A 10821-nucleotide genomic window follows, 5' to 3' on the forward strand; every position below is an offset into this window, starting at 1 on the left:
TACGCTCTCCCCAAAAACGTAACTCCAGAAGGACGTCTCGTGCGTGGCGGTAGCGCTCGAGATCAGCACTGTCGCATCGTCCGAGTTACCTGTCAAGGAAACCATAGCTACCTTCATCTTCACATCAGAAACTACCCATTCTTCCACAACGACTCCCGTTTCTCTACCTTGGAGTGCTCCCGAAGACAACTTACCGGAAAATCGCAAACGGCACCAGCCCTCATCACAAATTCTGCTTGTCCACAGCGGCAGAGAGCCATTTATGCTGGATGTCCGAGAGTCCACGTGACAGAGGCGAGTGACACAGAGGACAGTTTTCAAGGCATCGAGCCTCTACAACAAACATTCTGTGACGACATGTGCGGCATGATAGCAATTCTTGCTCAGCCGAGACACACTGTGACGCTGTTCCACCAAAGTCGTTAGTAGCTCGACGAGCTGCTGGATCAACCTGGTGTATGGGACGACCACTGGCAACGCAAAAGCTGAATGAGACACCGCACTGAAGGCACGAAGTCATCCAACAGTGGATTGGAGCTGCACAGTTTGGACAGGTGCAGAGAGGAGGGTTTTCATTTTCGTGAGCGGGCGGGTGTCGACTGAAGATTTCGACAGCGAGTTCCGCGAAGGCCTCTCTCTGCTCTGTCGGCACATCGCCAGAGTTTTCCAGAAACATAAACGCTTTGGAACAGAGCTCCCAGTTGCGTGCGTAGAAGCTGGCGAGTGCAAGGACGCTAAAGGCAGTTAAACCGTCAATAAAATCGGAATGCTCCGTCAACTGCACAGCTGTGCATACAGCCGCGTCGTAGGCTCCGTTAATCAATTGTTTGTGTACTAACAAGTAAAGATGGAAAGCTTCAGCTCCGCGCCAGAGACTATCTAACGTTTTTTTCTCATCTTTGTGAAATGCGTCACCTTGGGTCATATGGCACGCATAAGTCTGAGACTGTAACTCCGACGTCGGAGCAGAGGTCCCAGTTTCAACTACCAAGCGTGCATCACAAAATCGTTTGTCCTTTTCCACCCCACCTGCGTTTTTCTCAGCACCAGTTGCCTCGCTGTCACTCATTCCTGAATTCCTCAAAACGTCGGAAGAAGGCGATGGTCCTCTTGACGTCCGCCTTGCGGGGGACTGCACCTGAAGAACGCCTTGGAGCGTTTTATCCGTGATCTTCTCAGCTTCTAGTGCCGCGAGCACGTACAGCTTTTTCTTTCTCTCCGGCTTGTATTGCGGAGACTGTATCCCAGGTTGATGAGCATAGCCTTCGCCGAGAGCAGCGAGTTGCATGAGGATTTTAGCTGCCTCCAATGGCTTCCCAGCCCGTTGGTAGAGTTGCACTGCCTGCATGTGCTTGTTCTGTTCCAGCAAGTGTCCAGCGCATTTTGTGAGAAGGGGTTCGATTTGGTGGAAACGGCCTTGCTCGGCAAGTGTAACGGCAGTGTCCCACTCATTCAAGCGGATGCAGCAGTCGATTGCTGCTTGCGTATCCCCCGCTTTCATGAAGGCTCGCACGGCCGCAGGACACAGACCGACGGAGGCGAATTTTTCGCCAATCTCGAGAAGCAACTCTCGATCTGTCTCCGGCAGGAGATCTCCAACCAGATTTTCCAGTTCGTCAAACTGCTCTGTGTTGTAGTAGGCCTGTGCGAGGGCGCGGTGATCACGGATAGACCGGTACGCTTCAATGGCTTCTCGCCACTGGCCCTGTTCTCGGCAGCTGTCTCCGAGCGCCTTCGTCGCCCTCTGCAGCACCGAAGTGCACACGAAGTCCGAGTCAGGTGGCGCGCGTCCCAACTCAATAACGCGGCGCCAGTCGCCGACCGCTGACCGCAAAGAGAGGGCGAGGTCACGGCGATTCGTCGCGAGGTACAGAGATTCTGCCCGATCAAAGTCCCCAAAGTATGCACGAACCTCCGCCTCCCGTTGTTCCTCGTTCAGCGCACGAATTCGCTTTATGAACTGCAAACCCCAGTAGTCCTGGCAGCTAGAAAAAGACAACGAATCACGCCAAGAGCGCGGAATGAACTCGGGGCCGCCGGCAGAACCAAACGCGCAGCGATTAGCCGAAACAGCTGGACAGTGTTCGTACACGAGTGCCGCAGTTGACAGGCCATCCATGGACAAAGGTCCAACAAAGGTTTCAACCACAGTGACCAGGACGGCTGCTGAAACCAGTGTGTGATGTTGAGTTGTTCTGATCCGAAATCGAGGATCTAAGGAGACGATGACGGAGCTGGAGTCACACCCCACAGGGATTCTCATCTCCGGCTCCTGGAAGTATCTTCTCGGGTGGATTCACAGCGTGATGTATCGGTCGCATGTGTACCACGGGAGACAGACACACCGGTGTACGTGCAGCCTCTGAAAGACTAACTTGACGAATGCCTTCTCGGCGATTTCGAGTTTCATCTGTTCAAGAGCGTTTTGAGCGATGAGCTTCCAAAGAGAGGGATGAGATGCGTTTTCGGCGTAAGTGATCGCGTCGTCGAGTTCGCGTGCCTTCTCGAGGATGTCGCGTGTGTCGCGTAATCTCTTGGTTTCGTACTGGAGCCTGTGAAGTCGTGCGTTCGGCTCTGCGGATGTCTTCTGGAGCTCATCCAAATCAAAGAGCTCGAGCCGCAACTGGTGCAGATCACCAAGGAAGGATGCGGAGCGCCTCAGGGGTTCCTCTAGCGTTGTCCCTCTGACAAGATAAATGGTGCTCTTCTCCATCATAGCGAAGTGATCCGCCTCATCGCGGGACCACAAAACATCACACACATCTTGTCTCGTGAAGTTTAAAGGGGCTCCAAACGAACTCCTTTCTGCGTTGCGGTGACCTGCATAAAGAACGGGCAGATGAGCAGCCGCACCGTCTGAAACCTGCAGCCTAGGGATTTTTCGAAGGGTCTCATCGACGAGGACATTGACTGTCGAAAGCCCTTGTGGCTTGTCCTGGTTGCTAACGACCGTAGGTGAAAACAACAATAAGGCCACAGGCCTCTTTCTCCTCGGAGTGGCACGCGTACGTCCGGCACCGGCGCAGAACCCTCGCTTATAGCATTTCATGTGATTTCCGTATTTCGGTATTCGATGATATTGGAGCTATTCCGGCTTGATAATAGTGGCGTCGGTTCTCAGGGTACTTACTGACCGGCGTAACGGGTTCCTCGAGCTCCAATTGCCGGGCTAGCCGGTAAGCGGAACACTAGCGAAGGGAACATAGAAAAGTGAAACTCTATTCTGATTCGGACGAAGTGATTATCCAGGTGGTACAGGGTTCTGTTGCATGTCTTACCTGATTCCGTCGTCTCTGTTGTCTCTTCTTTTGACAAATGGGGGGAAGACACACTCGCGTTCCGCAATCCGAAATTGTTGAAGATATCTACGATGGCCAAGCGTGTCGCATCGCAGTTCAAGTAAATTGACAGAGGAAGTGTTTCTGTATTACAGGTGGCTTCCAGTTGCGCGAATGGCAATGAATATCGGCGAAGTTCCCCATTTCTCCTGGCCACGACAAAGCAGCCGTTGATGGCGGCGAGAGCAACAATTGGATTTCCAGCGGGATTATCCCCTCTTCCCCACCGTGACTGCCTTCCTACGCAATTTCGTATCGCTGTGGCGTGTTTGGTATCTTCTGTCGCTTCCTGACTAAGGACTGTCTCGACTTCAACAATTGTTTCTCTCCGACCTAAGCAACGTGATCCTTCGCTTTCCTCGAGGATGGCCATTATGGAGCAAGACGCCGCGGCGCTTCCTATGTTGCTGGTCGTTCCAATCTGGGGTTTCGAACTATCTACGCTCACTTTGTGCGGCGCCCCATCAGCCCTGTCTGCTCTACTTGCTGCGAATTTCCAAAGAAACACCCGACGAGAATCCGCAACAAGAACGTGGTCATCAGTTACGGCTGCAAACTCCGGCTCGACTTCAGTGTACGTTGTTTTCATTGGCTCGGCAATGCTATTGTAGAGGCTAATCGCGTACTGCTTTCCCACGTCGTTTTTTGGAGGGTCTGCCGCCGAATTTCCTCCCGGCCGAGAATTCGCCACAGCTTCAGTCGTCCCGTCTTCCTCGTGTGCATCGGTTATAACAACACAGCACTGCGTGGAACCAAGCAGATGCCGAACAGGTGCCCGCAGGGACCTAAGATGTTTGCTATTGGTGTCAACGTTCCAGAACCAAAGTGATAGCGCCTGTTGACGTGACAGCATCCCAGTTTGTGTGTAAATTAGTGTCTGAGCGAAATACGCTGCCGGTGTTTTCATGCGGAATGTTGCGAAGAGAACAGCGCCCTTTGAGGCAACAGCCAAACGTTCTCCATGCGCATCCCAGCTAAAGGCCGACCCCGCTTCATGTTTGGGTACGACAAGTGTGTAAAGGTGCCTTTTCTGCTCGACGCTGTAGAACCGAATCATACAACTGTGAGGTGTTGTGGGTTGAGAAAGTCTGCAGTCACGTGCGTCGGGATGGAGGAGTCTGGATTCTCCGAAAACCGCTAAAATAGGATGCGTAGGGTGCCACTGGATAGACAGGCAGCGGTGTAGACAGGCATCGAACGTTAGGGGGCTTTCGTCGGCATCGCTGCGGAAAAGCTGAACAAGTCCGTTTTCGTACGCAATTGCCAGCGTCGGAGCCTCAGCTTCGCCACTGTTCTGTTGACTCGTGACTCTTCGCCAGTGGATACCTACGCATAGGACCGTTAATTGGCACACAGATGAGTCGAGGAAAGCCGAATTAACAATGTGGTGAGTGACATAGGCTGAATGCCACCGGAGCAAATCTAATCGAGAACCGTTGGTGTCTCACCTGCAACGGGCAGAAGAGGTTCTGCTCTGTCTTCGGGGTTGTCGGCGAGTTGTGTGCGAAGTCTATGGCTGTATAAACCTTCGTTGTCGTAGAAAACAATTTCGCCTGTCATGGAGCAAAGAAGTATTTTCCGGCCGTCCGGCGACCATGCTGCCCGAGTCATGGCGCGCTTCAGGTCTTTACTCCACAAGCGCTTGCCGTCGGCTGTGCCGAGAACCAGATTTCCATCCGCGGCAAGAATGCAGATTTTCTTCCCATCCGGTGCCCACGCGACATGCACGACTTTCTTCGAGGTATCGATGTTTGTCAACTCGTTCACCCACTGGCTGCCTTCCGCTTTCCAGATCGCAACACACCCAGCCTGGTCCGCGGACGTCAAGCTGTTCTCTTTTTCGTTCCATGCCACAAGGTGAACATCCGCCTGAGCAAAAAGCCCACCACACGAAGACCAAGCTATACAGAAATACTGAATTGTCAAGGAAGAACGAAGCCAGAGTGGAACAGGTGACCATCAAAGGACATTTGTGCGACCTCGAAGTAACCTGCGTCAGATGTACTTTCCGAGCTGCTTGGAAAGAGGTTTTCACGTTGACGACAACCTAACGCGTACTGTCTGTCTGCTCGTGAAGCTGGACGAGATGCACGGAGCATTCAAAAAAGTTACCGAGGGTGACCTGCTGCCTCTGAAAACTCAGTGCTCGTCGTCTCACAGCATGCTTCGCCTCTGAATCTTTCCCAGAAGAAAGCGTCTGAATATGATTTATTGTACTTTCAATCCGTGAGCGGCTACCGCCTCCATCTTCGGCCTTCGGTGCATCCTTCGGTACGGATTCCGCAATGTGAGCGGCGTCGAGTACTTTGAGCATGCCATCCCGGAACCCGAGTGCCAGATATCCCGAGTAGTTTTGCCAGGATAAACTGACAATCTCCGCGCCTGCTGCAGGCGTCACCTTCTTTACAAAAAATGCGAGCATTTTGGGCACTTCTGACAATGCATCTGACTCAACGGCTTCCTCCTTTGTCCGCGTGCGGTCGAGGAAGTTGCAGAAGCAATCGCCGGTCTCCCTTCAGAGCTTGTATACTTGCATCTGCGTTGCAGGAAACTGACTGAATAGATTAGATAGAGTTCTCTGTTAATGTCCACGATCATTTGGAAGTCGGGTTCAAAATTGGCATTGCTGTGTAAAACCAGCCCCCCAAAAAGAGGTGCAGACCCTTTGAGAGGCTACTTGCAAACAAGAAGACCACAATGAAAGGCGCTCGTCAGCCAGTTTGCATACGTCACACGACCAGCAGAACTGAAGTAGAACCAGTGACATTTGCTGTTCCCCTGCACTACTCGTTTAGAGTTTACAAGGTGACTTGAACGACGAGCGTGCACGAAACGACGTTCCGGTGGCGACCGCTGTGACAGAAAACCTGGATTACGTTGTTCACGATCACCTGATCTCCTGCGTCGTAGACAGACCGTTGGAGGATGAACTGGTTCGGCACTTCCTGCGTCTTTCTCGTGTGCACCAGTCGCATCCGACTGCAGAAGCAGTTCGTTTCTGGACAGCGAACTAGACATTTATCATCCAGGATCTGTCAAAAACACGTACGGCTTTCTTCGGAAGTACTGGTCCGTAGGGATGGAATGGAAAGAGACGTGAGGCGTAACTGTGGACTTAAGAGAGCATGCACTGGCGAGACGCTGGGGAGTCCCCTCGGGGGTCTTCACAAAAGTCGCAGCTTGCCGTGCCATCTTGTTCAACGTTCAAACAAGTTAAATTAATGAGCTTTCTGTGTGCTTCCCTGTTCCGCAGGAAACGTAACGGGCAAGTCTCCTCTGAGGGGGTAAAAGAGGTTTTCCATTTTCTTCTCACCATGTCCATAACTCCATGGCTGTAGAACCAATGAAATAAAGGAACAACGCACATGTGGGGCTGCTCATAGTGCATGCTGCAGAATGATAATTGAGACACAGCGTGTGTAGCTAGATAACGAAACAGTGGCTGTACTTTGAACGCAGCAAGGCAGGTAAATCGCTTGTGAGTCAACCCCCCTCCCGTCGTTGTTTGTGGAGTCCTGATCGAGGTGGACAAACCGGACAGGTCGTGTGACAGCGGGTATCGCTACCCAAAAGTGAATTCTGAAATACAGACACGACACAGGCATGTGTTTCGCTACCTCAAAGCAGCATGCGTCCCTTTCTCCTTTTTTTTCAAAGAAACAACAGTGGTAGGCCCCGAACCGCAACTGTTCTTCACAGCTGCAGCTCATTGCCGCTGTGGTGGTTTGTCGGTGTCCTCTCTGATTTTCGGTTTCTTGTGCAACAAAGCGTCGCTCGACTCTTTCGCTTTACACATCGCAACTTAGAATCGAGGTGCCTGCCTCCCCTCCATCTTCGGTAGTACACGGTGACATCGAATCCGTTCGGCACTGCTGTGGGGGAATGCATAGCAAAACAAATAGAACCGGCTGAGCCAAATGCAAGAGATACACTATAGGACCTGACATTAGTCGCTATCCTCGCCTGGTAATCTATGCTAAGGCTTGAACAGCAACTGCACCAGAAAACTCTTTTCCCTGTGCCAATTTCAGGACAACCTCGATTCATACGACGCGCGAAACTGACACGCCTCAGCCGTCTAGAATGCCCGATCGTTCACGTCCACGCTTCGTTGATGGCTGATGGCAGCTATAGCATTTCCAAAAGCACGCAAGGCGATTGAGCTGCACAGTCATCTGGGCACGGGTAGCTGAAAGCTCCCAGCGATGGTAGAGGCTCCGTCACATTCACACGAGTAAACATTGCGACAGCGTTAATGAAACATCGCATGAAACTGACTTTTGGACAGGTCTTCCAGGTTTTCTGGAGATGAAATTGGGTCCCAGAAACCCATCGGGGACATGACGCTCTCTGAGCCCTTAGAAAGTAACCTCACAATGTTGCGTACATGTTAGGGCGCCTCAGGGGGTTTGCTTGTGCCCATAGTTCACAAGGTAATTGGGTCACCGTTCAGCGTTGAGCCAGACGTAGACGTTCACCCAAAGGATTCTTCCCATATCAACTGCTTCAGGGCGACAACAAGAAAGATAATGTTAAGTCCGTGTCTGAAGAATTGTGCTCAGTGTTGCTACGTTCGTGCTCGTTTCCGCCGATTTTCAAAACCATGGCATCGTATGGTGGACGCGTTCCGGACCTGTCGCCTACGTCAGGGACAGAGGTGCCATTTTACGGAACTCGTTGTCATAAGTACCACGAAGCACAGAAACAGCAGCGTGAGGTTGTACTCACAGAGGGAGACATGGAGAAAATCAAGGAACTATTGCTCGGCAACAAAACCGACCCTGCGCGAGCAGCGGATGCAGAGATGCGCCGGCAAGACCATTTGCAGTCAATCAAGAAAGTTGAAGGCTGGACAAACACGTTGCAGTCGAACTTGGCGAAACGCGTGGAGCAGAGGGCAAAGCGCCTAGCTGACGAAGAGGCTGCGCGCGTGGCCATTGACGAAGAAGAGGCAGTTCTGAAACAGAAGAGACGCATGGAACTACTAAAGCGTGCTGATGACACGCTTGCGGCGAATAACGAAAAGTACAGAGCGCTTAAAACGGGACTGATGCAGGGCGATTGGCTTAGGTGTCTCGAAGAACAGAAAAAGTGGAAGGAGCGACTGGCTAACGTAGAAGCCATGCGTGCCGCACACTACAACAAAGTTCTCGCACGCACCGAACAAGAAAAAGCAGACAGAGAAGCCCGAGACCGCGCAGAAAAGCAAACAAAGATGAAGGAGCTGCAAGCAGGAAGGCAGCTGCAATACGAGGAAGCTCAAGAAAAGCGTATCCGCGAAAAACACGAGCGCGAGGAAACAGGGAAAAGAATTCGCGACGAAACCCGGCGCGCCTTAGAGGCCATGGAGGCACAAGAAGAGCAAAAACGGATACGTGTATGATTGTTGGTTCCTCATTGTCTCTTTGATTCGTCCGTAGTCAGTGTTTAGAATGTTTAAAATCTCCGCAAGTGGCATCGAATGACCAGAAACAAGCACAGATTGTGGCCGTATTCACTGACCCTTACTCTGTTTTTGTCCAAGGTGTAGCCAGAGTGACAGAAGCAGAAGCGATACAGAAGGGGTCTTTGTCGAATGAAGCTTGATGTGACTCTTATTCATAGTTTTCAGTGATCCCCACGAAACACAGCCAACATTCAGTGAGAACAGCAGAGACAGCTTCGTGGTCCTCAACCGACGATGACAGAGGCTCACCATGTGCTCATGCAGATACGCTTGTGCGACTACCTAGCGAAGGAAGCTCAAAATGTTTTTTTTCACGACCCTTCTTGTGTCCGTTGTCGTCCGAGAAAGTCTGTGATTACACTTTCCCTCACCTTCTCTGCTCACGCGTGGAACAGGTTCGGGAGGAGAAGCAGGCGATGAAGCGGCAACTGGATGAAGAAGTTCGTCTCAACAAACTAAGACGGGAGAATGAGCGCCTTGAAGAGAAGGCTGCACTTGATGAGTCAACGGCGTACGAAAAACGCGAAGCGATCGTAAAAGAGAGAGAAGCATATCTCCGTCAAGAGGACGCAAGAGCGCGAGAAAGACGCATTCAGGATCTGGCTTGGCGCCTCGAAAAATTGAAAGTGAGCAAATGTGTAGGGCTTTAAATGCCTCGCATCTAGGAAAAAGGAAGCGGGCCACAGGAAGTGCAGATTCCTCGCTGAGGTCACATGCGTCATAAAGCTGCGAAACGAGACAGGTGTACAGATCTGAGTTTCTTTGTGAATTCATGTACACACACATCTGCCTGCATAGGTCGCGTCGAGAAACCTCGCCTGCGGACTCCGACGCGCCGGCATACTTCAGGCCGCGTGAATGCTAACTCCAGCAGATTCGCTGTTGCTTTGGCATGTGAAATTCTGCTATGTTTGCCAGCTCTACTGGGCTATGACGAGCCGCAGACTCCGAAACCTTTTATGGTGGCTAGCGGTTTTCACAGGGACTTCAGAAGTTTCTGATGAACCGCTGTTGCGCCTCCCCTTCTTTGTTGCCACAAAACCAGCGTTTTTACAAATGGGAAAGCGAACACACCAGTAAATTGCGATTTGTCATTCTTTGATTGTTCTGGTTTAGGAAGAAGAGGCGCAGCGTCTGGCTCGCGACGTAGAAAGGCAGCAAGAAAAAGATGCAGCTAGAGAAGGCGAGGAGAAAAGGAAGCGTGAGGAGCGGTACATACTTATTGCGCAAGATAGGGCGAATCAAATCAGACGGAAGAGGGAAGAGGCGGAAACACAGAGGCGGGAAGATGCAGAACTCACGCGAAACTATCTAGAGGCGTCGAAGCTTGCGGACGCCGAGGAGCGCAGAGCCGCTGAAGAGAGAAAGCTCGCGATGCGAGAGGTCGCCCAGATTCAAATGCAGCAGATGCGAGATACCCGCCGACGGCGAACTCAGGAAAGAGAAGACGAAAAGAGGGCCTTCAATGACACGTTTAAACAAATCGTAGAACAGGAAGAAAGGGTCGATGCGTGCGCGGCACGGTGCATTGGCAATGCCATTCGCGACGGAGAGAATCCGAAACCGATCGCTGCCGCCATGAATCGGTATCTCATCGCATCTGGTGCAAAACCGCCCAGAAAAGCTGCTCAACAGAAAACCAGCAACATCTTCAATGCAGACGTGGACACGGATAGTGCCAGTGAGGAGGAGAACGCTGAAAAGTGACAACGTCCAGGTTTCGTGCAACCTGCGCTACAACGCGCAGACATCGGATCGGTTTCTATGCCAGATGTTCCCTCCCATCCTGAGCCACAGGAGGCAAAACTGTGTATACCTGCAGAGACATGCTATCCGAAGCAGATACTTTGAGTCTCCTCACTGATCTTCGGTCGACAGAACACCGCGAACAGTAATCTTCAGTTGCCCCGTCCCCCCCTCGCGCCACCTGTTTACCCATCGCTTTTTTCTGTGTCTCTCTCTATATAGGGATTATTTGAAATGGTGATACTCGTAAGATGTCTCCCAGCGTTTAGCATCCATCGATCCACAAGAGCT

At 51.7% G+C, this 10821-nt stretch overlaps 2 protein-coding genes across 2 annotated transcripts; one reads left to right on the plus strand and one right to left on the minus strand.

Annotated features, from left to right (window-relative positions):
* Window positions 1-333: 333 nt before the first annotated feature.
* Window positions 334-6673, minus strand: TGME49_256865 (WD repeat domain 35 family protein; the record flags this gene model as incomplete). Its single annotated transcript, XM_018781122.1, has 7 exons — window positions 5497-6673; window positions 4787-5207; window positions 3279-4664; window positions 2376-2820; window positions 916-1985; window positions 553-834; window positions 334-470 (listed from the first exon to the last, which is right to left on the minus strand). Exons 1-7 carry the CDS (start codon window positions 5758-5760, stop codon window positions 334-336), a joined length of 4005 nt encoding a protein of 1334 aa, XP_018636957.1. The 5' UTR covers window positions 5761-6673.
* Window positions 6674-7941: 1268 nt separating this feature from the next.
* TGME49_256850 (hypothetical protein) lies at window positions 7942-10491 on the plus strand (the record flags this gene model as incomplete). The annotated part of the gene is made up of 3 exons (XM_002364891.2): window positions 7942-8715; window positions 9180-9410; window positions 9901-10491. 3 exons carry the CDS (start codon window positions 7942-7944, stop codon window positions 10489-10491), a joined length of 1596 nt encoding a protein of 531 aa, XP_002364932.2.
* Between the last annotated feature and the right edge of the window lie 330 nt (window positions 10492-10821).

This window comes from Toxoplasma gondii, chromosome VIIb (genome assembly GCF_000006565.2).
Source record: "Toxoplasma gondii ME49 chromosome VIIb, whole genome shotgun sequence".
In the NCBI taxonomy this organism is placed as follows: Eukaryota; Apicomplexa; class Conoidasida; order Eucoccidiorida; family Sarcocystidae; genus Toxoplasma; species Toxoplasma gondii.